The sequence below is a fragment of the Mastigoproctus giganteus genome, chromosome 10 (genome assembly GCF_048544385.1).
Source record: "Mastigoproctus giganteus isolate SK-2022 chromosome 10, ASM4854438v1, whole genome shotgun sequence".
Lineage (NCBI taxonomy): Eukaryota > Metazoa > Arthropoda > Arachnida > Uropygi > Thelyphonidae > Mastigoproctus > Mastigoproctus giganteus.
This window is the reverse complement of record NC_143584.1, coordinates 74025897-74053203: the sequence shown is the minus strand read 5'-3', so window position 1 is coordinate 74053203 and position 27307 is coordinate 74025897. Positions and strand designations below refer to the sequence as shown.

The following is a 27307-nucleotide window of genomic DNA, read 5'->3' as shown; positions in this document are numbered from 1 at the left end:
TGGAACGAGTACAGAGAAGGGCAACAAGATTAGTGAATGGAACAAAGGGGTGCTCTTACGAAGAAAGGCTTACGTTTTGCAAATTACAGTGTCTGGAGACTAGGCACCAGCGAAGTGATCTGATAGAGGTGTATAAAGCCTTGAATGGTTTAAGCATGCTCAATGCTGATGGGATTCTTCCACTAGCTCAGAAAAATCACCTGAGAGGGCATAAATTCAAATTGAGGAAAGACAGATGTAGGATAGACGTGCGGAAATTTTCCTTTAGCCAGCGGGTGGTTGGTTGGTGGAACAGACTCCCATCCCTTGTGGTGGAGGTTGATAGCCTAAATAAGTTTAAGGCTCAGCTGGACAGGTATTTTGAACGAACAGAGGGGTGAAGTGGAAGTGGGGTTTTTTTTTTTTTTTTGGCTGATGCTGCATAAGCTTGCTTTCTTGCATCAAATGCCTCTACTAATGCTAATGCTAATCTTCGTAAACCGGAAAAAAGAATAAGACACGACTCTAAACTTCAGAGGGGCTCTGCATAAACAGGACCTAACTAGATTGAATTGAAGAAGATGAAACTTCGAAGAACCAAGCCCAGTTTAAGAATGACAATTTTTAATAATGACAAAAGTTCTATGGGCTATCTGACTGGTTGAATTTGCACCAAGGAAACTAAGGCTGAATATTCGTCAGAATATTCTATTTAGAAATCTTGTGCGCTTATATAACAATAAAAAGTATATCTAAAAATGAATAACAGCAGGTATCGCATCCTTCTGACAGAATAAATTTATTGCTTTCGCACCTACTTATTCTCCCTATTCGAGGGAAAGGTCAGGATTCATTACGAGTGTAGATTCCTAATCCTTTTAAAATATTCTATTTCCATCGATGACTGCTCTTAACAAACTCGGTGACACGCGCGCACCACAGTTAAAGAAATTTCCACCATACGAATTCTTAAGATGTTCTCGAAGGACAGCGAGACATATACGTCTAGAATATTTAATGTCTTTATGTTTCAGGATGAACAGAACCTAATGAAATAAGCGAGACTTCAACAGCTCCAAATCTGTCAACCTGACTACATAACTAGAACGTGGAATTAAAGAACGTTCATTAACAAAATTAGCGTTGATCCCCAAAAGCGCTTGCATTACGACTACTTGACTGTCTTAATGTCTAATCAGAAACTGACCGTGCTGGCTCTAAGAGCATCTACTCTAATAAAATTTGGTTTTTAGCGAAAAAAGAAGAAAAAGCCTTCAAAAATTAATGCGTCGCTGTTCCACTCTGCACGTGGAACTCAGTGCATTCTAATTTAGTACAGATGCACCAAGTTACACAAGAGGGCAGAGTTGTTTGCGTACTTTGAAAGCGATACGAAAACCTTTCCATTTACTTTTTTTTATTATTATCTGAAAGTGCTTTTACAGCTTCTAGCCAGAGACACCCCGAAAGAAAAAGAAACTTTATCAAAGTTGGCACCAAAGAAAAGTCGGCAATGCAACGCACCTGAAAATGTTCGATGTTTACTGTCACCGTATCGGAGGCACTGTAGGAAACGCCTTAAAAAAAAAAAAAAAAAAACTTACCTTCGACTCATAAAATATGGAAAGGGAGAAAGTTCGAGTCTAAATGAGTCACATGACCACCGTCCTTTCTGTAACTTTCCGCACTTTATCCCAAGGGAGCGCACGTCTATGGAAAAACATAACGTAACCATTCTACCAACACGGATCACGTAAAAAGGTAAATTCCTTTATGTGCGAGTGCCATCCACTCCAGAAAGTGGCTTCTCCTTTCTTGTGGTCACAGGTTTCGACAGTCTACGACTAATTCCATTACAAACATTTCATTCTAAAACTCGCGCTTTCACCGCAGCACAATACACGCGCAGGAACGACAAACCTGTTACAAAGAACACGCGATCCACGCATTTCTCACTGTGGAGCCAAAATTATCTTTTAATTTTAATTCATCGCATTCCAATCGAACAGTTTTCTATGATTCAATGCATTCGCTAAAAATGCAAAAATTGGCACAATGCCAACTAAGAACAATTAACGTGGTAACCATGGAAATATGATGTACTTTGCACTGTTCCTCTTTTGACTGTAACTGGATTAATCTCCAAAATAAAACTAACCGCTGTCTAGGAAAGTAATTGCCTTTATGCGCGCACCATCTTATAAAATTCAACAGTTATTGAAAAATATCTCGACGAAATCACTTTATGATGAAAATGTTGCAATAAACTGAAAAACTGCTTATTAAAAGGAAGAGGAGAAAACTAAGAATGATAAAGTTGCTAGGACTGAGTCAGTTCTTCGTCTATAAATAATATCGCGGCCACATCTGGAGTTCGGATTGAAGAAGCAGAAGGAGGGAGTGAGGGGGGGGGTAGGTAATCTATTTCATTTATAATTTATTTTTCGCAAAAAAATATTTTAAAAGAGAGTATGGGAATGCCCTGCGCGCAGTTCACAAAATCCATTATTTGTATAAATAGCTGCCATTAATCTCACTTAATATTCACGGAAAGGCAAATAAGCGACAGAAAAAAATATATTCAAATAGAAAATAACAGATTCCATCTTCGGAGCTACTTTCTTAGCTTCCGTTCGTTATTGAGCCAAAAAAGTTCAATGACCTTCCGAATTACATGAAAAGTCAATAAGGAAGTGATAAGATTTCATTCGGAGAGTTATTAATCAGATTTATGGAAAATATTCGCTTAGAAAGTGAAGGATGTACAGCCATAAAAAAGCAACCATTATGACTTCGGGGTGCATTGGCTACTGTATATGAACTAACAACAAGTAGACTAACGATTGATTTTTTTTTATGTTATTGTTAATAAATAAGAAATGAATCTGGATACAAGATGGTTGGTTTTTCTGGGAGTTATTGGCCTTTCGACCACTTTGGTCAGAATAGTCGATGGGTCAAAAACGCTAATTCACGTGATTTATCAGGTATTATGCCTGTCCATGTGTAGTGCGCCAGCGCAAGTGCCAATTTGCAAGTTGTACGGTTGAAAAATTCGGAATACTTCGCAGGGGACTTCCTATATAACCTTGATTTTAAGCGGTGTTTACAATTCTAACGGTTTACGAGGGGATTTGAACCCAGACTTCTGCAAACAAGTGATGGACCGATGGAAGATGGAGAACACAGCGTGTCAAAATGTGATAATACTGTATTTGAAGGAATAGGGAAAGTTTCTTAAACTTTCTACTGTATAAGAATGCAGCATAAGCCTATTTGTTCCAAATATTATTTCTTTTATATTATTTGAAAGGTTGCTGCTTCCTGGAAAAAATGTGATATTCCTTTTCAAGGAATTTTTCAGGATTGTATGTGCAGGAAGTTCTGCGAAATTTGTTTAATAAAATGGTTTTAAAATAAAAGTTTTAAACTATTTAAAATAATTTAAAAGTCACCTTTAACATTTAGATATGCGTCTCATTGTTTCACTAATCTATTTACTTTTTCTTCAGAAAATTCTTTCAGTTGTTGATGGACTGAGAACTATTTTTACTTAACCACTCTTCGAGAGCTATCTTGACTTGACTATTCTTCGAGAGCTATCTTGACTTGACTATTCTTCGAGAGCTATCTTGAATTGACCATTTATCGAGATCTATTTTGACTTGACCATTCTTCGAGATCTATCTTGACTTGACCACTCTTCGAGAGCTACCTTGACTTGACCATTCTTCTAGAGCTACCTTGACTTGACCATTCTTCGAGAGCTATCTTGACTTGACCACTCTTCGAGAACTATCTTGACTTGACCACTCTTCGAGAACTATCTTGACTTGACCACTCATCGAGAGCTATTGTGACTTCGGCGTTCAAATTGAAGCGACGTCCTTTTAAAACGTCTCTCAAATGACCAAAAGAGATGAAAGTCGCATGATTACAAATTCGAACTGCATTTAGGGCGCCTGAATACCCTCAAGTGCACCTTTAGAAGCAAGTTTTAAATCTAGACAGTAACGTGGAATCCGTTAACATGAAACAGGATGACTCGCTATTCTTTCAATTTTTCCCGATTGCTTGCGTTTGATGCCGAAGAAGTATCAGCATGCCATTCCCAATTTATGTTAGTATCACGATCTTTAAAGTTTAATATAGAAAGACCACGGCAGTCGACGTAAACGGTCACGGTAATTTTTCCTGCAGAAATCCGGGATCAAGATATTTTCACCCTTAGTGGCTAGGGACTTCCAATGAATCATTGATCATTTTACGACAGCGGTTTTTGAGTATCATCCTTCTTCGTACACAACCAACGTTCCGTTATGAATTCCATGTGGTTCTTGCAGGTACAAACTAAATCATGTGCATGCCGAACGAAGAAATTACACGCATCTCCAACAAAGAGCAAATAGAACGTCAGCAGGTATTTTTATGAGTATACTAGATAAAAATATATCTAAAAAAATTGGCTGTGCAGATCTAAAAAACTAAACAACGTGAACAAAGAATTAATACTTGGTAAGTCCACAAAAGACTGCAATATGTCAAATATATGTTGCTTGATAAAGCATTGTAAAAGGAACAGAGACTAATTTCTCAAAAGCCTGTGTTGCTAATAGTCGATTAGAGAAATAAATCACATCTAAAAATAGCTTACTTCAGCTAAATAGGATGGCCTTCTTTGATCTCCATTCCACAACAGGAATGTTTAGGATAATTTGCAAATTAATTCTCCCGAAATGTTACCCAGCAACAGTGGTGATGAAATCATTAACTAGGTGGAGAAAGAAATAAAACAATTTTAATAAAGTTCGGACAGTGGTTCTTAATTTTATTTCAAGTTAAAAATAATAATAATAATAATGCAACGTAATTATTTAATCCATCTCATAATCAACGGACATCGTTAAAGATTAATGAAAGAAATTCATAAAAATCCTTCAAAGTCCAAACAAGGCAAAGAATAGATAACTTCAATATTCCTAAAAAAGTGTCGGCTACTCTGTGTGCCTGAACTTCCTATCGATCCTTTTTAAAGAATCTCTAGCTATCTGGCACACTCAGAAAATTTAATTCAGATTCCTTTACTATCCGGAGGTTTTTATCACCCTGTTCACACAAGAGAGTTAAAAAGTTCATCGTTTGATCACTTATCCGCACTCATCTCCATAACAACAAGTTCCCAAACTTTTTGGCGAAACACGCGCCAACTCGTGGCGCTGACAACCCTCGGTAGCGTTTTATTTAACGATTCCGTCGCTGCCTGCCGCCTTTAGTTGGCGAACAGCACGCGGACGAGGCAGGTCTCAGCCCCGGGTGTCTACCCGCAGTCGCTGCTGTAATGGATTTCGATGAGATCCTTGAGGAGGTGGGGGAGTATGGGAAGTTCCAACAGATGATGCTGTGGTTCGTCTTTCTGCCTGCCCACTTATCATTTGGTTCCCACGCCTACAGCCAGGTGTTCATGTCTTGGAGTCCGGACCACTGGTGTCGCGTTCCTGATCTGGACACCAAAAACATCAGCGAAGAGTTCGTGCGATCATTAGCGATACCAAAAGAGGACGGGGTGTACAGCCAGTGTTCTATGTACCGATTTAATGTGTCATCGGTGTTCTTCACCAAGGGCAAAGTTCGCCGTTATCCCAATAGCTCGTGGACGAGATCACCGTGTAAGTACGGCTGGCATTACAATGACACCATGACGGATGGAGACGAAACCGTTGTGTCAAAGGTGAGCTGTTATAACTGTGGGATGGGTAAGTTTTTGTGTCTGTTATTTGAAGCGTTCCTCGAAGTGGGCAATGCTAAGTGGAAATTCTTAAAAATATTAAAGTTTTTTTAATAAGAAAATTTGTTTTCCCGCTGCGCTCTCTCTCTCTCTCTCTCTCTCTCTCTCTCTCTCTCTCTCTCTCTAGCTGCTGTCTTTACTGAAAGATAGATGAAGAATAAACAGAGAAAGTAAATTTCCATTAATTTATCATCTTTCTTCTTTGAAACAGCCCATGGACCTTAATGATAATGAGGTCCGGAACAGTTTTTGTGTTTTAATTATTATTATCCTAAAATGACAGATTTGTTGCGCTTTATTTTAGAAATTAACAACTATATTTCTTTATTTTTTTTTTTTAATTTTCTTTTCTTTTTAGGAAAGAATAATATGTAGAGTTAGAAACTACAGATGTGGTAATTTAATATTAAATAAATTACATTTATTGAAAAAGTCATTTAAAGAAAATTAAATTCCCTTCAAGAAAAATAACTAGTTATTAAAAAAAAAAAACTAACTCTCTGCTTCTGAATTAATTCCTTTGATTTTAATTCGGATCTTCCATAAATAAAAATTATAATTAACGTTATTTTTCAGCTATTAATCACATTAAGTATTTTTATTTTCTAATTTACTGTCATTTGATTAAATAAACTTATGATAAAGTTGAAACGAGTTCAACAACTCCAAAAGTAGTTTTAAATAAAATCACGACTGATTGTAGCTGGAGGCCATTGTTATAAAAAGAAGAGGGGACCAAATTCTTTTAAACAGGGATCAATATTCATTCGAATGCAGGAAAGAGGTTATTAATTATTACAAGGCCAGTTAACAGATTTATCTGGTTCAGCGTTATTAATATTCAAGTTTGATTAATATCATACAAATTCTAGTGAATTATTCGCAAGAATGCGCTGTGTGATAAATTTTAATTTTTGATGCAAAAGGAATGTGTGGAAATGCTAATTGTTATTTGATTAGTTTTATATTAGTTGAGCAGTAACGAATATCGTTAGGAGGAAGTCATGTCGACTTTCCTTGTGCACATTCATCAGTTAGATAAGAAGCTCATCTGTTACCATGCCAATCATTCAGGATAATTTCTGTTTATACTCATTTTTCGGAGTATAAACCGAATTTCTATTAATTTAAATTTGAAATTTTTGCTTAAAATAATAATTTAGAGAAAAGTATCTCTCAGAGAAAAACAATGATTTAAAAAACTAATGATTTAAAATCATTCCATTACATCAAATCGTAATTTGAATTTAAAGAAAGAAGAAGAGAAATTTCTCTTCGTTTCTTCTTTCTCACTATCTTTTCACGTACTTTTTCCTTTCTTCTTAATTCGTAAGAACGTAAAGAAACAGCAAGCATGGACTGCCTCGGTCCATCAGCGCGGGATTACTGCTCCAAAATGAGTTCATTTCTCGGTGAACTCTATTCCTTAATGATGGTCATGCGGGTGCCTTTTTTACTGCTGGTGTCGTAAAAGTGGACGAGTCGGATCTACAGCAACCTGGGAAACATCTCCGAATGGAGGAGAAGGGGAGGGAAGAGAAGGCAATCACAAAAATACGGCTGTAGACTTAAAAGTGAAGTTTTCGTCACGCTGTACGATTCTATCGTTCCACTAAATGCCAATGCCCCCTCTCTCGCGCTCAGTTCATTATTCTTACATTGAAATGTAACCTAATTACCATTGGAAATATGCTTACACCTGGTATTACTTGGCATTAAGATGTTATCTCACGGTGCGTGCCCTGATGGGAGCTTTACTACACACAACGCAGGGTTTCCGGACTCTAATTATGTCGTGCACAGACCTATGTGAAATCAGTACCGATTACGAGAAAGGAAGGTATTAATAATTAATATAAATCGCCAAATTTTAACTGACATTCGTACTTTTTGATTTATCCCTGAAGGGTCAGGAGATTTTCTTTTATTTTTATGCCACCTGATGTAAACTACCCTACCAAAAGTACTAGGGCACTATCATGTTTTGATGAACAAACTTAATTTCTTTGTTTCTATGTAAGTGCGCATTTCTATGTAAGTGCGCATCAATAGGAAAGAATACTCCTTTGAGGTAACACCACATGCTCGAATCAATTTCAAAAGAATAAGGAAATAGTTACAGAATTCTAATCTCGCCTTGCAGCTTTCGCCTTTAAGGAAACATACAAATGCCTTTGTAAGGAACCAAGTTTAGCTCTTCATGATGTATATGATTTAACAAATTGCCAATGCATTTCCTACGTTTGCCAAAAATTTCTACATTTATAGCAAGGATATTCTCTTAAAGAAGAAAACATCCTTGCTATTTTGGAGTATCTTTGGTAATTTGAATATTTTATTTTGGAGACACGGTGTGTCTTCTCCTAATCCTCTCCTGCCAATATATTGCATGAAGTTCCGTTATCTTTATTCAAAACAGCAGATTCCACGATCCATACCGAATTAACAGGTTCTACTTCCCAGTAATCAACCAATTCGACTTTCTTGTATTTCTGGATGAAAAACCCGAGTTTCTGGGACTTCTCTATCCACGTCTGAGACCGACTAACTCAGCCACATTGTAAATAAAGTCCTTAAAAGTTCTTCCAAGACCTGTAGTTGGTTTAATCATCTTTTCCATTTATTTTATCTATTGATTTTTTAAATTTTTGTTCTAGAGCATTTGAGAGCTTTCTACAACATTCCAGAATATTCCAAAACATCCTAGAATATTGTTACGTGGGGAAAAGGTCGGAATATTCCTGGAAGGTTCTAGAACTTTCGACGGAGTTCTCTAGAAATATTGTGAGCATTCTAGCAACTTCTCTATAGATATATATACGAGTGGATTCCGCACAAAACAAGCATTTTCGTATTTGTATTTCGTAAGAGTATATATTTTAGAGAGCGAGTGATGAACAAAGTGAACAAGTGTTTTAGTGAATAAGTGTTTGTAAACAAGTGTTGCATGCATTAGAACATATTTGAACTGTGTTTCACTTAGAAATAAAACTCTACAATTTCTTAATTGTGTCTTATGTCGTGTATTTTAACCGTACATGAAATATGTCGTGTTCTTTCCGAAATAAGCCTGATAGCTTTTGCTACATTTGCGAAGAAGTGGTATTAAAATAACAGCGGAAGCCACTGTCACAACTTGTGAGAAAAGCCTTTAAACTTTATTTTGGATGTAAGGTCGGAGATCAAGATAAATTATAGGCTCCGAAGATTTTCTGTAGCTCATGTTCAAGGACATTAAAAGGATGGCTTAGAGGTAGTCATGAATTGATGTCTTTTGCTGTTCCAGTGATATCACGAGAACCTCGAGACCACATACGCGATTGTCACTTTTGCATGATCAATATTTCTGGTTTTTCTGGGAAAACCCAAGCATAAAGTAGAGTATTCCAACGTACCTTCTACTCTAAGGCTGGTTCCTCACGATGATACCATGCCAATGCCAAAGACATCAAAAACTGATGGACTTGACTTGGGATCGGAAAACGAGCCTCCAAGAGATGCAGAACCCAGAAAGAGTACAGATCCAGACATTTCGACTCTTGAGACTGTAAAGCAGCATATAATCACTCAGACAGAATTGAATGATATGGTCAGAGATTTGAACCTCTCCAAAACCAAGGCTTCAGGATCATGGCTTCAGCAGTGGAATCTTCTTGAAAAGGGTGTCACGGTATCGCGTTATAGGAAGAAGCAATCTAACATAGGCAGTCTATTACTTCATGGATGGTGCTTTGGTTTATTGTAACAATCTCCAGGAATTAATGAAAGAGATCTTGGTTGATTGATTCAACCAAGGTCAGTTTGAAAACAGTTTTACTCCATAATGGAATTAAATATCATCTATACCCATTGACCCATTCACATGATGGAAATGTGCGAGAACCTTCAGGTTCTTTTGCAAAAAATATGCTATCAAGAATACAAATAGAATATCTGTGCCGACTTAAAAGTGATAGCTTTGCTAACTGGGTTGCAAGAAATACACCGTGTCTCTCTCAAGGTGGATACACTAAATACTGCTGTTTTTTATACGAGTAGGACAGCCGACTGAAGGGTTGCCACTGCAGAATAAAAAAAAATTGCCACACCGTTCAGAAACTACACTAGGGCAGAAAAATGTAGCACATCTTCCTTTGATGAATAAGTCAAAAAATCTATTTATCTCCATTTCACATTAAGCTAGGTATGATAAAAAAATATTTGTGAAATTGATGGACAAAAAAGGAGTAGAATTTTCCTGTTTGAAGCAAAACTTTCCTCGAATCAGTGAGGCCCAGATAAAAGAGAGAATTTTGGTGCTTGCTCAAATCAAACTGTTATTCCAAGATGATGAATTCACAAAAAAATTAAATGCTACACAAATAAGAGCCTGGAGAATATTCAAAAACATCTGCCGCAATTTTTTAGGCAATAAGAAATTACAAAATTACAGTGAAATTGTGAATGAGCTAATTTTAGCGTACAGGGAGTTGGGATGCAACATCTCATTAAATCTCTATTTCCTACTACTTTCCCATTTAGACTTGTTTTCCTGAAAACTTGGAAGTGGTCTCCGATGAATACGGCGAAAGGTTTCACCAAGGTATTTCTGAAATGGAAAAAAGATACCAGGGAAAATGGAGTTCAAACATGTTGTCAGAATACTGTTGGAATCGAGTACAGGAGACACCGATGGACGGTTATAAAAGGCAAAAAATGACAAAATAAGTATTTTGTTATCAGATGAATATTTTTGTAAATAAGATAAGTTTAATAGACCCATTTTTTAACATTTAGTACTGCGTGTAATATTTTCTTAAAATATATGAAATCTTTTTTACTAGAAACTTTTTGAATTTATTCCCTTCTCCCTTAAAATTGGTGAGTGTCAGAGCAATACGGTTGCCATATTTGAATTCAGCAACGTAAAATCTACAAGAATCACCCTGAATTTTAACAGGGAGCACAAAAAATGTTTCTCTTTTGCCGACCAGTATAATTTAACTAAATATAATTAGTAAGAAATATCGAAGTAGCAATGATAATTTTAACATTTTGTGGAGTAATAAATAAGAATATCCTTTAAGATACGTTTTGAGAGAGAGAGAGAGAGAGAGAGAATTTTCTTTCTCATTTCATCTTCTTTGATGTTATTATTAGTATGTGTTTCGTGGAGGATCTACCAAAGAAGGAATAAAAACCAGTTAAAAATATGTTAAAATATGACAGGAATTCTTAAGCATTGTGTCCCAAAGAACGCATCTAGTAATATTTGACTTAAGATGTGACAGAAAGTAACAGCAACCACACTGGAACATTTCGGTACTTGGAGTTGGAATGCACTTTTTTTTCCAAAAGAAAAGCAGAAATATATAGGCTTACTCAGAATGTGTAATTTTCTTTTATTGCGTGGCCAAGCAACATAACTCCGTTAAAAGAAACTAGGATTTTCCTCATTTTTTGGAACGTCTAGCTGAATGAGATGACACGCATTCCATTTCAAGCAACACAGCCAAGTTTTCTGCTCAAGAAACACTGCGATGCGACCCTTGAGAGGATCCAGCAGCGTCAACATCAATAGCTTCGGTAGATGTGGTTCTGCCACTAAAACAAATTAAACTCTAGCCGTCTTCTCGAGAACGACTTCCTTTTAATAACTGCCCGCTGTTTGTACAAAAACGTATCAAAATCTGTCAAATGTTATTAAGAATCGGCGGTGAGAATCCGCTTGCTTATCAATCATTGAGATCATCATTGCGAGCAGAAATTCTACTAATTCCAAAAAAACTTAAAAGGTACATCAATTTATTATTTAACATTAAAACCTGAAGTGGCAGAAGGATGCCTGAAACTAAAGATCGAAAGGAAATTTGACTAACAAGTCATTTATTTTGGATTCAGTTCTGAGCAATTTAAGAATTATAAAATGTTCAAAGCTAAATATGCAGAGAAACTTGTTTAAAAACAGCGAATTATAGAACGGTAGCAGTGAATACGAATATTTTTTCGCTGAACTATTTCTCGATTCTTATAAACAAACTATTTAAGAATCTGTTATTAAATTACGTATTCATAAACTTATTTTATTCTTGCGAGGTCTTCAGAAAATTTTAATTTTTAGTTGGATATTATGTCTGAGATATAATATACATATACGTATATTGGTACTTCTCTGATAGTGGGGATTAACCTTCGTAATGACCTCTAGGAAAAATAGAGTTAGCATTCGTGAATGACTGAGTGTCTTGCCCCCGATGGCTGGGATATAATCTCAATTTTTCCCTGGAGTAATCAAGACAAAGTTACAAACTTCGGATCTCCAGTGTGTTAAAGCTCAATAATAGTAAGGTTTAAATATTTCTTCCCTTTTTTTGCAGCAGAAATAGTTTGGACATTGAACTTCACGGATTTGATAATAAAATATGCGTTTGTGTCTGTATCTCTTTTATTTCAAAAGTTTGAAAGCAGGAATATTATATCAGATGTTATGTTTGTTTGTTTAAAAGGTCTAGAAAATGTTTACATATTTTAAGAAATTCTGATTCGCAGCAAAACGAATTATAAAGGAAAGGAAAATTTTGCATTTACAAAAAGGAGCATATCGACATCGTTTAGAATGTTCTTTCTATATTTCCCATCTCTTCGCTGGCGGTACATAAAATATTTATTGAACAGAGACAGCCCAAAGAGCAAATATTCGGCATGTAAACTTCTCTACAATCTTACATTTTAAGAAATTCCAAATACATGACAGCTTGGACGTGAATTCAGTCCCCAGCAGACACAACAGCCAATACGCGTCACTGAAAAGAAACATCCATTCAGAGTTTTCTTAAGAAATATCCAAATAAGAATTGAGTCTTGCTGCTGCATTGATTTTTAAAGAATAGCTGACATTTTTGAAATAAGATAAAAAAACATTCCTCGATATATAGAAATGTCGATTGTAGATATGAAAACTGGAAAGAAAACTGTTCATTTGGTTACAATAGTTTTCAAATAAAACAAACAGACCTACAACAGACTTCGCATATTTCCAAACATTTTATTTTGAAAGTTTCGCATCAAAGTTACAAATACATAAAGAAAAACACAACCGCTCAACTAAATAACCAGTTATAAATATTCAAAAATCTCCATTTTGGAATCATCATATTTTTTTCAGAAAAAAACTTGGACGCTTTGATACGATTAAATCTGGTCAAAAGAAACTGACCACTGTTAAAAGAAAATGCTTCTCATTTCCCAATATTCAACTCATACTCTATATCAGAGTATTATTATAGGTTTCAGCAACCATCCATGTCGGATTTTTGGCTTTTATTCATAATGTGGTCAAGGATTACCGTCCCCTCCTCAGAAACCCTGGTTTTTCATCCAGCAAACCAGACACTGACCATAAAATACGCGCAATTTGCAGATACAAAATACGCTGATACTGCACAACCTTATTTATGAGGCGTCTTCGTATTGTATCTATAAGTAAAATGAATAAAAACAACAGCAGAAACTTTCCTGCATGGAATTATGATGAAAAAAAATAAGTCACCTTTTACAATTATTGTCTAGTAAGATGCTAACTACTTAAAGGTAGGTATTACTCCTGAAATATCAGTCTTAAGCTATTTAAAGCATGAAATTCATTTTAAAGACAGAAATACATTGCAAGGAACTAATTTTGAATTTCTGCCTAGCAGATTTCTTTATTATATTTTTTTTTTTGCAGTTTAAAGTTTGTAAATACTCTTCCAGCTGAAATATTTAAATTGATGCTGTGATAATTGAAGTGATTCTTTGGAGTTTCACATCGATGATGATGTTTTAACAGTTAGGCAAATTTAATCCATTTTATTGGATTCTTGCCAAACTATTTTTTAGTGGTACAATGACGAAGTAGTCTAGTGCACTTGGTGCTCGAATGAAAGTTTCGTACGATGACCTAATGATATAAATGCGTGGTAAACACCAAAGAGGGCGGAAAACAAAAGCAAATGAAAAGTATCTTTTGCTACTACTATATTTATCGTAGTACATTTCTATATTGATCAATTTTAATACTGTTCCCAGTGGCTGACTACTCCTAATTGTGCAACTAAACAATGGTTCTCAAACTCCAGCTGAGCACACCGTTATTATTAAACCTGGTTCATTAAGTCGTTCCAAATATTTTTATTTTTAACTCAATCACATTGATTTAAATATCGTTTTGCGAGCGAACAACCGCGAAAGAGCGTTTGTTGAAATTTAACTCGAATTTCAATATTGCAATAGATCGCATAAGATGATGGAATGCTCACCTGGCTGTATTAGCAGGATTACGGATATTAAGGGATATGACATATGAGAGGCATGCGGAAATGATGTAGGATGATGGATGGATAACTGCTGAATGTGCTGAAGGGCTGTTCCTGTGTATATATATATATATAACTCCTGGAGCAATCTGTTTTAATGACAGAATTAGTAGAACATCCGGATCATTGACGCTCACCGATACTTTAATAGAACTTAACCGGAAATGAGGCGGATTTTACAATAATGGGGTTCTAATTCTGATTGCTTACTTTAATGTGTAGAGAGTTGATCATGCCGAGGGGATATATTGCAGAAGTTATGTGAGGTGTACTAAATACAGGAATAAGCATATCGTAACAGTCGGAATAATTACGTTTGATAACATTGTCTGAGTTATATTTAATCCCTGAAAATTCAGTATACACTTCGCCTGGGTCTAATTTATTGACTTTCCCAGAAGAATTTGAAGACCAAAATGTTTTTTTTTTTCTTTAAAAGTTTTTCTTTGTGTATTTAATTACATGGCTCTAGTGAATCGGCGCAACGTTAACTTCTACTATCTTTACTTACTGTAGAGGAAGTTTAATGGAAAAAAGACCCTACAAAAACGTAAGATGTTTGAGATGGTTGTCTTAGAAAGTAACCTTCCCGCAGATAGTGTATTTGTTCTGAGATTTTAATAGGGTAAGTACACATCCATGAAAGGTTTCAACAAAGCAAACACAGAGAAAGAAAGACGGAAAGAAAGAGAGAGAGCCGTCTGTTGCAATTTATTTAATCGAATGTCTGGGTCTTTGTTATTTTGTGACTCCTCTTACATATTAGTAGAAACGTTTTCAGCATCATTCCAGTCTTTTTTTTTATATTACTTTGTTATTATTGACACTAATTTTTTATAAAACAGACAGCTCCAGTTAAAAAGGAAAAAATATCAAAGTAGGGGTTATTTTAAATATTATTTATTTCGTACCTCACATTTTTTTCAGTGGACAAAGAAAGAAGCAGCCTGTTAGTTCTCTGTCCTGTTTGAATTTTTGTTATAATTTCCCGCTATGCGTGGCCAGCAGGTATTCTTCATTAGGATTAGTCCAAGAAAAACAGAGTAAACAACTTTCTTTGCTTGAAAATCACAAAAAGCGGTCCCTTAGCAGCAGTAATTCCTTATTCTAAAATGTCTTGATGTATAGAATAATGGAGTTATCTTTGTTGTGGTGATGTATGTGGAAAAAAACCGAGGCCGAATGAACTTGTCATCCACCATCCGTTTGGAAATATCGCTGTCCAAATTCTGCCGATGACAGAACTTACTTTTTTTTCCCCTCCCAAAATGAACTGAGTTAATGGCCAATCTCAGGTGAAGGATCTCCCACTATTTTTCATCAGACAAACAGAAACCGGCTAAGAGCCAACAATCTTATCTTTCATGCGTGTTCACAGATGATTTTTCACACAAAGACTGGAACAGCCGTAATTAAATCTAATCTGTCAGATCAACATTAATTGGCCATACAGTTGCAGTGTCCCAGTTACTGGCATTCACGAACGCAGTCTGACAGATGGAGGATTCTCCATTTGAGATACTGGAGATAGAAAGCTACTTAAAATTAATAAAAATAAATTACTGCACTTAAGTGTAGAGGAAAAAAATCAAGTACTCATAATTAGTAATACAATTATTACTAAGTAAATTACATAAATGATGTAGAAGATTTTGTGAAAAACGTGCGCTTTTTAAATAAAAATTTAAACGAAAATTCCGTTTCAAATGACAGAATTTTAAGAGACATTCAAGTTGCCTTCGCAATAACTAATTTTAGTAAATCACTAGAGCATTTATTCTCCTGTATTCCAAGGATTTCGTGGAGAAATCGTTGGAATAAGTACAGGAATATTGTAATTAGAGGAAATAACATTGAATAGCTAGCTTTATGCTGATAGCTTTAATAATCTTTAAAGATATTCAATCCTGCATTGTTCAAAAAAGAAATCAAAAGTACAATGAATTATTTTTAAAGTTCAACTTTATTAAATAACTTTAAAACTATAATTAAAGTGTATAAAGGCTGCATTTCCTGTTGAGAGTAAAACGATTATAAATTACTAACCACCGGACCCACTGAAATCAGCAATCTCCCGATGGTATATCACCTGATTAAATTCACATTTAATCAGGTGATATACCATCATTATCTTTCCCCATAATGCATTATTTATGTATGTTAACAATATATTATAGGGTGGACACTGGATTAATAAACACTGCATCGTTATGATAATACTTAATACTCCATATCGAAGTGCATCACGGGACATGTGATGAATAGACTTCAGAGAATTATTATAACTAGCCGAATAACCAGAGTTGTCCCAGGAATTGAACTATCTTAGTACTACACCTTGTAAACCGCTTATGAATAAATAAATAAATAACTAGTTTATTCAAGCCCTACACAGCCCCCAGGGATTGAGGAAACAAGTAATTATCTACGAAAACAGTTAGATGAGATGACTCTGATGACTCGTGGGTCTGGATTATCTGCTGTTTCAGGTTATTTGTTGTTAATTTCTTTCTGTTGTTAGGCGTAACCCTATGACCGCTCTGAATAATTTCTAAATTTGAAAACTAAAAAGCTTTTCGTAATAAACAGTCATCTTTTCGAAACAATTTCGGGGAAGAGGGGAGGATTTCGATCCGGCCTCAACCTTTCGGGTCAAAGCGGAGAGATCACATGATCAAAATAACTAATCGATCACCTTTTACTGACTCCTCATGCGAGTTCAAAAATATTGGAGCTGACGAAATCCCTCCTTTCACTGGATGGAAAAGGAGCAAACTCAATTTTTGGCTGCATTTTTGGTTCCTTTATCTATTCTGACTCCTGTGGAGTCAGAATACACAAAGGAACAAACTTCATTATATATTAAATATTGATAGTTAACCAGTTTAGTTGAGTCATAAACTTTCGCTGCTGTTTCCCAAATTGAAGACTTAAGTGAAACATTTTCTACAAATAAAGTTTTTCTATACGTAGATAAAAGACTATCAAACATCAGGAATTTTTATTAAAGACACGCGTATTCGTGACATTAAATACATCTTGATTACACTGATTTATTGCGCATCACTGAGACCTGGCTCAACAGTGAACGATATTTTTTTTTCAGTTGCTGTCCTCCCGCTGCATAATCTTCCCTTAAATCTAGATATCGGAGGAGAATAAGTGGTGCAAATGTCATCTACTTCAAAACTTCAATATTAGAATAGTCACACAGACATCCAGTCATTCACGTGATTCAGCTTTGTCTGCTTCATAATTAGTCCCTCACTCACCATGGTACCTTCATTTCTCTCATAAGGATCTTTATTCACCCTGCGCTATCAACTGAAATAATCCAGAATGTCTCCAATTATATAATAAACCAGCTTCGCCCGTTACCATCCCTCTATAGGGACTTTAATCTACCATCCTAGTTATGCCCTCTGAAGCAGTTTATTTCTCTAGCCTTGCCTGCACTGGATTTCAACTTATTAATGAATTTCTCATGAGAGATAACAATCATCTTGATCTCTGGCTGGCTTCCGTTCCTTTTTGGTCGCTTTCGCCTTCCATGACTAAACTTTAGAAAAACCAGCTCCATCACAACAACCACAATAATTGATCTGAAATTTCCCAATATCTCAAAATGTATTGGAGGCAGCCTCCGTATCCCCATGGTCTGTGCTAGAACACTGTGACGTATTGTGGCACCTTATGCTGCTTTAAAAAAAATCAACACATCCCCATGATCTAGAGAATGGTGGACACCCCATGAGGAGGTACTCCAGTTTATCATAAAGTCCCACTACATCATTGATCTCTTCTGACCATTTACAATGTTCTCTTGGCTAACCATTTCTTTCCCTCTGTGGAACGTTTACAGTACAGTATAAGACCCTTGCCATGAGTTAATCTTCTCACACTGGAAACGCACACAGACTCATTTCAAACGCTTTCACTCTATTAACAGCTCTTTTTTTCCCATTATAATCAAATTTATTCTCCCTAACATATCGACAAAGAAGCTGCTGCGTTCGATGCATTTCAATTTTTTGCTTATTTATGCAGCTGCTTCAAAAGCATTCCTAGATGGAGGAGAAACATTTTTCACTTCATCTTATCATTTAAGGAGGATTGGGTGGCCGAGTTTTATCACCAAGTGAAAATGTCTTTAGTAGACGTATTTCGGCTAGATTCAGTTCCGGAAATCTAACTGAGCATTCCATCTGAAGAATCTCCTCGCTTATAAGAAATTCATCAACCAATTGAGCCTTGTACGGAAGTACAATATCATCCATGACAATAAAGTGAGAAATTACAGAAACGCTTAAAATCTATACAAAGGTTTCTATGTCACGAGAATTTCAACCCTATACTGTACCTCTGAGTAATTAAGATATCCACTCTAAAAAGCGAACGTTCATTATAATCTCTACCCTCAAGACAGCAGGCTCCTTTCTTGACAGAGGATGGGATCATATCTCTTGTTCTCTCTCTCTCTCTCTCTCTGAAGAGAATGGGGAACATGACGAGAACCCATTGAGATCCATTCAAGAGACAGTTTGAAGACTGGATCTTGACCCAGAGAAAAGGGTTCTGCACCAAGTCGAACAAACCATGGATCGTGTCGGTCGCATAGAATCTTCTGTGCTAAACTTTAAACTTTCGTTCTTGCAGCAGCTCAGAACGGAAAGAGCTGTTTGGCTGCAATTTCATTATGGTATCTCATTATAAGAACAAGTTACAGGTACACGTGAGATGTTAACAACTCTTGGTCGACTTTGAGTCTGCCTAATTATCTCATCCTAGCGCGTAGCACAGCAATTATAATCACTATTCTCCCCACGACGGATGGAAAAGGCCGAGGTTCGAATTCAATGAAGTGAGGAAGTTTTACGCGCTATTTTTACTCCGTAGCTAAGCTGGTCTCTCAGTCAAGGATAACAAGGTTTTTTTTTTTTTTTCCCCAGCCAGAGCATATATGCAATTTATGGAAATAAATACATATAGGTGGATCAAGTTGTTTTCGGGTAACCCTAATATGACAACTCTCTTTGTCTCCTCATTTCATCAATTTGCTCCTGGAAATAAATGCGATTTCATTGCAAATAAGATAGCTTTTAAAATCTTTCAAGATTTTTCCCAAACAAATCTTTTTTAACAGACGGCATCAGCAACTCACTCTGCCAATATCAGGATATCTGATTTAAAAAGCAATGCAGTATTTTATCATATAGTTAGTTGCTATGCCTACTTGAAATTTCATTCCTAACAACATCTACCTGGCTAAGCCCTCCCGATTACATTCTTTCTACACAGTTGACTCTGCTTTTTTTTTTTTTTTTTTTTTTGCTATTCCCTTAACGGGCATGATTGACTGATCACTGGAATTTCAGCAGGTCTGGTGCTACTAAAATAATAATTTGAACTTGTGTTCTTAACACCGAAATTACCTTCCTGATATTTTTAAAAGCTATCGCCACCTGAGCTTCGGACTGTACGGACATCCACCGCTCAGTATGTTACAAGCGTCTACCTTACATTCTATAATATATAAAATTATACTTATTATTTTAACGGTCCCTGGGTATTATCTAAATGCGTATGCGGTGTCTGAGAAATGTGTGTTCAGGCCGATCTGAATGTAGTGCGGGCTGAAAAAATTGTGTGAGCTCATGAGTCGGGTGTTTGCATATCGGAAACAACACATCTTCTCGGTTGCTCACGTCTGATTGCAATTAAGATGCACAAAGGATGGTATTTGACGGGGTCACACCATCTCCCGCCGACAGAATTGTAAACGATTGTACAAGGGCGATGTCCGTGGTAAGAGAAGTTGCAGCGCGTTGTATGGGCTCAACGGCAGTTCATGCAACAATCTACATCGCAATACAATATGGAGAATGCAAAACTCATGTCCCAAATGATGATGAGCCACACACCCAGACGTACGGATTTGTGCAGGAGCAAGCCTCTCCTCACCACTGATCGTTGTGGACAGTGAATGCTGTGGTATCAACAATACGCTGGCTGGGCACTGGTAGATTGAAAACGATTGCGCTGGTCAGATGAGTCCAAGGCAATATGCCGGGTTCGAATCCCGTCGATGACGCGGGGAACTTAAAATGGGCTTTTTTCTTTTGTCCAGCAAAACGGGCAAATCGACCAGAGGACACACGCAATTTACAGGCACGATAAATCCCGTCAATTTGTGCTATTATCCCTGCGAATGGCGGTCCAACACGGTATTAGGTTGGGTAGGAGTTCAAAAAGTGCGGCCCGCGGCCGTTTTTATTATGTTATGTATAAATGTGAAGAACATCTTTATTCAAATTTTATAGAATCATAAGACTTGTGCGCTAACTACACTGGAAAACAGTTAATACGAAATGCGTATGATTTTCACAAATATTAACTGTTAACCGAATTTCGTGGTAAACTTTTTGATGACTGATTCCAAGTAGGGAGAAAAACGAAAGAAACTGGGCATATAGGTGGGTATTGGTTTGCAGAAAATAATTAGCTGACCGTTGGGTACTGCGAAAATCCTCTCACAGTCGCGTTAACAAGATGAACCTGCAACCTCTTTCTTTCCAACCATTCTTTCACGCGAGGATGGTAGTGATCTTACAGCGATATACGGCCCACCCACAATTTCTATCGTCCTATTTTCATCGATATTGGCACGCTGACGAAATAGTTTGAGAAACGCTGAGATAGGTGGTCACAATTCAATGATCACTGAGTGTAAGTAAAGGCTGTTGTAGTGTGAGCTCTTATTGCTTGTTTAATTGCAAATTTTGTAGCTTAAAATCTTATTCTGATATCATAATTGGATTTAAAAATGTTTCGAAATTAAGTTTAATAATTAAAAAATATGGCTGTAACTTAACTTATAGACACTAATATATGTTATCATCCAAACAATTTCCCCGAATACTTAACTGATTGAGATGAGGTTTGTCCAATCATTAAGCTACGTGTATATGTGTCTATTAAGTGCCAAAGCAACTATAAGGCATCAGTATATTGTACCTTTAAATTGCACGAATTCTGTGGTCTGGTTGCCTATTTGATGTATGAAAATTCGAGTTTCCGAGAGAATAAACAATGCCACTCTCCCCGAAACTAAGTTAGTCAGCTACGTTATAAAAAAATTCTGTACCAGGTACATAATGTGTCCTGCCGCTAACATATTTAACGTTTTTACATTTATGAGTCATCGGCAGGCGTTAAAAACGTTTTACTTTTCAGATATTAATAAAATTCATGTATTCAATAAGATAACAATGTTTTTATTTTATTAATAATAATTATATATCGGTTACCGAAAGTATTGGTATGTGATGGCTAAAGTAGGATATATATAATTTTTACATTGAATAGTTCACGACTAAATACATCATCTGTAGTTGTTCCATTACGTGTAGTATTTATCGAAAGATCTGCCCAAGTTGAAGAATGTTTTCATAAATGTGCACAACTCTTTTCCAGCCTCACAGTTTAATTGGAAATAAAAAAGTTACATTCAATCTGAAAACATCAGGTCACTTGAAACCAGATGCGTTTTCGAATTAATGCATTTCCCAGTTTCCGAAAGATTTTTTGTAACTTAAAACCTTAATATTTCTATTTCTAAATTCCTTAGCTTTCCAACGATATGCTATACGTTCACATTATCCGGTTTATTACTTGAGAAAATTTCCTCGATCACATGTTCATATTTTCCACTATCCTAGAAAAACTACTGCAATTTTCAGAGGTTTGAAAATTTTTCCTCTAGTATAGAGCTAAGATGAAGCTGCTCGCAAAATGTCATTAAATTTGGTCCAGTAGAAGATAAATTATTGTTGCCATCATTCAAGTATTGATCGCAACAATACAAGTTACAATAATTCGCTTCTGGCGGAAGATGAAGGTGACGTCACGTCCGTAACGCTTTTCGCATGACGATTTTTCGTTACAAAATTTTTGGGATAACGCCACAAAAAGGGTTTTTAACGTCAAAAAAAGCCTATAAACCTTCCTCGCGTCACTAACGGGATTGAACGAGGGCCCTTTCCACTCGGAGTGGGGAGGACGGCGATGATACCACTCTGCTACCCACAAAGGCATAGACTATATAAAACAAAAAAGAAAATATCGTTTAATTATTTTCTAATAAAATTAATGTCACTAGAAGGATACGATAGCCCTCTTCTCTGCAGGTGAGAAAACGTTCACCACTAAAATCTTACATCGCGAAAGCAACCGATTCTATCCCATATCAGACTATTACCTATAGAATCCTTTTAAATATCAATAAATTATACCTTTCAGACTATCTTGTTATCAGAATGACAACGCCCCCTAGTAAAAAATGATGAATTATATCGCCGCCACCGAAATGTAATTTCTGAAATAGTTGATCTATTATTGAGTCCTGGATATGGAGTTTAAGACTTCACGGCTTCAGTTTATTCTTCGGCTGGCTGGCAGATTTCCAGTTCTTTTATGGAACTTTGAACTTCTCCATATAATTTATAGCCGTGCCGGGATAGAAAACTTTACAGTCTTAGAAGATGGCGACAGTGCACTGTACCCTAGTAATTGCTTTCCTGAGCTAATAAAATAAAACGAATATTCAAAACGTAAACACACTTCTCCGGTAAGTAAGTAAGCTGGTCTGGAATTCTTGCGACTTACAGATAAGAAAACTGCCAGGGCTTGCAGAATTAATCCGGTCATTGTTCGTAGAATAAAGAAACCGTTTTTTGCCTTAGATGCATTTGAGTGCCGTTTTGAAATTATGACGTTTTAATAGTTTGTTTAATACCGAACACACATCAGAGTTAAATCCGTTTTGTTTATCTTAGTATTCTTGATGATTATATCTATAAATATTTCCTTATAATAAGTTTAAGAGTTAAAAGAAACGTCATAAATAAACGATTTTAGTTTCTATGGGTACGGGTCTGTGACCGATTACGAAACTGATTAAGATATACTTGCGACAGACCGAAATCATTTTGTCGAAGAGTCTGTCAGATGTTGGCAAATATGAAATATTCATCTTCTCCCTCAAAACCATTTTTTGAAATGCTTTCACATGCAAATATAGCTCTGTTATAGTTCAATCCATTAGGGTTACCATTCGAGGTCGATATGTACATAGAAGAAGAGCGAATATAAATAAATAGTTATGAAATGCAAATTTCTCTTCATTTGCAAGATCGCAGATACTTCATGCAATGTTTTGCATTCTATCTGGTCTTCTGTGCTGCCAACTGAGATTCACCAATTAAGACTTAAATATTTGCTCAAAGAATGGCTTTTTCTGGATAGATTTAAGAATTTTGCATTATACTTGTTTGGCACGAGGTTTATCGTTCCAGTATCCCGCAGATCATAACCATCCATCACAATTTATCTACTTCCCCTCGAGGTCGGAGCTCTCTACGGTTATTAAGCCGCAAGACATTTTGCACGCGGAGATAATTTGTTCGATATGACGAAACCACCACCAGCGTTTTCACTTGAAAGTAGAATATTTTCCGCATGACTATGATTTTACATTCATCTGACAGAGACAGGATCAGCGTGGAGATAGTGACAGGTGACCATTCACCAAACAGTGCTGATAAAGCAGAAGAGTGCAGCGGGTTTTTACATATAATTTATGTAACGATTTTGGAACCAACTGCCCACAATTGGAGATTAAATTCCTATTAGAGATAGGGTTCAATTTCTTGAACACGTTTGCTTTTAGAATACGTATTTACTCGAGAACTTTTCTGTAGATTGGCTGTAAAAAAAGTGAACTGGATCCTCGAAGAGAAAGGGAGAACGCATTTGCAATCGGACTCAGCCCTTTTGAATAAGTATTTTTAGATGTATTTTATTTTAAATTGTTGGAAGAGTTCGCAAAAATACAAAATACCACTCCGAGGAAAGAAGCTTTCATAGAGAATTCAAACAACCGGAAGAGTATTTAGGTTTGATCAAAAACGTTTTGAACCTGTACCATTGCCACATGAGTTTGAGAAGTGGGTGTATCTAAAAGGACACCAAACCACCTCCAGTCAATAAATATAAACGGGATAAAACCCATTTAATTGTTATTATAAAAGCAAACATCCGCTTATGTATCCAACAGAAATTGAATGCAATTGTTATAGTTCAGTCTTGATAAAGCATCATTTGCTTTATTAAATTTATAAAATAGTCCTTTAATTAGGCTTCATATAGCAAACTACTTCTTAAAGTATTTTTGGTGTGAAAGTAACATCAAAATAGTCCTTAAAAGAACATTTGCTTTTAAAATAGGTTAAAGCTACGGAAATAAAGGAATGATTTTCAGTTTCTGTCCGATTTGTTGATACTTATTGTAGAAGTCCTGGGGTAACGTATATGAACGCGATATGCTGAAACGTGCATTGCAAGATCGAGCCTGATGTTGCCTTAAAATGTATAGTCCATTAACTGTTTCCGTAAAATTGGCCTTAATAACAGTTTCGACAAAGTTAGGAGCTCCTTTGGGTCATAGTGGAATTTTTATAATTCAGTTTCCTCTTAGATGAAGCAGTCATCGTCCCGAAACGAATATTCCATTTTAATTAAGCGCTGAATGCATTTTGTTAGTCTCTTGGAGTAGCAGTTTGTAAGTTCATCGTATCTTTTTTACATCAACAATTTCGAAAGCTGAATTTTACGACCATCTATCCCGATCGCTATTTTGTACTGCGTAGGTCCGCGTCATAATCATGTCACTGTTTAAATTTTAAATGGTTTTCGTTTAACCAAAATTCATCAAGGTGTACGAAGTTTTTGATGACTCCCTGTAACTGCGTATCTGTTTTAAATGGCGATGACCTTCGATCTTTCAGTGAGAAGTTCCGATTCTCAATTATTCCATACTTTAGATTCAATTGGTTGCTTAAACTATAACGAGTGATGTTGCAACTAACATGGTGTTGGGCCACCCTTTGCTTTTAAAAAACAGCTTGCATTTTGCGTGGAATAAAATGAAACAAATCTTGAACTGTCTTGAGAGGAATGTGGGATCATTCTTCATGGAGGAACGTTTCAAGCTCATTGAGTGATGAAGGTGGAAGTTATCTCCTTCTCCTCTCCAAATACGCCCATAGCCTCAACAGGTTTCAAGTATGGTGATTGTGCAGGCCACGGAAGATACGTAGCCTCAGTTTAATGCTCCTAAAACCGGGATTGGACACATTTGGTTTAGTAATTTGATGGTATTTAGATTTGGTAATTCAGGTTTGGTAATTTGATGGTAAATCGTATCATAGACAAACTGAAACTGTCGAGTCCACTTAAAACAGCGTTATATCAGTGTGTTTCCTAATCTGGAGAATAGGTCTAGCCACAGCAGGATGGCTGTTGTTTTTCTTAACAGCTACAACAGATACAAAAGATTTAAAATTAATCATGCTCGGAATTTAAACTGTCTTTTTAAAGCGATTCTTTGTTTGTTGATTGTTCCTTTTTCCCATTTCCCAAAATAGGTTTAAATTTATTCATTTGAAAAATGTAGGAAAATGAAGAAAGGAAAAGAGAAATGGCTTATACATTTTCCTTTTTTCTCCAAACAAGTTTTCACCTATTTGGGGTAAGGAAGAAGAGGTGTAAACATTATAAAATATATTCCAAATCGCTCAGTGCGCATGTCTGAATAATCAGAGTCACGTGGCGCGCGGTTTATGTCAAACAATGCAATTCCAACAAATTCTACAACATTCTACCTTGTAGGTGCGTTGCTAATCTGGTTTTATTATATTATCTGAAACAAGAATAGTTCTTAATATATCTCATTAACCCATGAGCGTGAATTTGCTAGAATTTCTATCGCCCAAGATAAAGTTGGCAATTCTCCAAACATAAGTCTGTTTTTATTATTACTGACAAATCAAAAGCATAGCATAGGGTAAGCTCATTAGACATTTAGCTTTTCCATATAAAAATAACATTATTCCACATTTTAATTCCGTTTGCCCCAATTTGTACGAGATAAACAAGTACAAAAATAATTAGCTTCACAGATAGCGCCACATAATTCTGAACAACGTAATAGTGAAGTACATGCCGCTCGCTCCAGTGGAAATTGGCTTTCAAGAAGAAAGAACAATAAAAACAGCCGAAATATGCGCAGATTTTTAAAGTAAAAAAAACGAGAAATGAGAAAAAAAAATGAATCCTGTTATTTTAAATTATTTCGAAGCGCACAAGCGATTCAACCTCTTTTAACTCTCATTCTCGTAATACAGGGGAACTTAATGTACAATTCTCTAAACAATATGTGTTTTCAAATGGAATATGTTCCCATTCATTGGGGCCGAAGTGCACAATCGTCATAGAAACCATTAATAAATGATAATTATCTGTCCCATCCTCACCGAACCCATTCAAACGTATTTGTCAAAACGCAATGTTTGTATCTCAGCTGGGCTGCTTTGTAGTTAAGGCAGTAACTGCTTGCTGAAGTTTAAATTTCTTCCAAGAAAAGATTCAGCTGTGCTTTAAAAGAGGAGAATCTTTAATTACCCTTAATCGAATTGGAACATCTGAAAGCTGCAGTTCAGTAAACAACGTAATCAATTTCTGGAACTCGCGTGATATGTTTTCTGATAACCAGCAATAAATGCTATTCAAAAAGCAAATAATATGAGAATAAATGCAAAGCATACTCTCATTTCAAATAAAATAAATTTTCTGTTTATACTCCTGGACGACCACACGGTCAGAGGAGTTATATATATGGGTTTCTGTGAGAGAGGGGAAACTGGGAATTGGATTTAAAAATTTTCCAGGGACCAACGAAGTAAGTTCTGAAAATTTCTTACAAAACATCTTACATTTATAATATAAATATAAATACTGTATATCTATATAGATAACTGAAGATTACATAAACACCTTGATTTGTACTGTCCTAATTTTAACGAAATTTATAATGGCTGGATAATTCTTTAGAAAATAATGAAGTATAGTCTTTTAGAGAAAATTTTCATGTCTAGTTGTTACATGAGAACGGACTGCCGGACGTGATGAAGATAATAGCCTATTTATGCATCTGCGAGTGCACCTAAAAATAATTATCCACAAACACGTTTATGAAACACTCTTTATCAACTTAGTAACAGCAGATGCTACTGTTTTGGTGTTGCACTAAGGCAACTTAAACCAACGAAAAGTTCAGTCTAGAATGGCGGTAAATAACCTGTATTCTATGATC

At 36.0% G+C, this 27307-nt stretch overlaps 1 protein-coding gene across 1 annotated transcript in view; it reads left to right on the top strand.

Annotated features, from left to right (window-relative positions):
* The first annotated feature begins 5282 nt into the window (after nt 1-5282).
* The window catches only part of LOC150079086 (beta-alanine transporter-like), a 167953-nt gene continuing 145928 nt past the window's right edge, over nt 5283-27307 (top strand). The window contains exon 1 of the mRNA XM_090382827.1: nt 5283-5707. Coding sequence (XP_090238953.1) covers nt 5318-5707 — 390 coding nt within the window. The 5' untranslated portion in view covers nt 5283-5317. The remainder of the gene's footprint in view (nt 5708-27307) is intronic.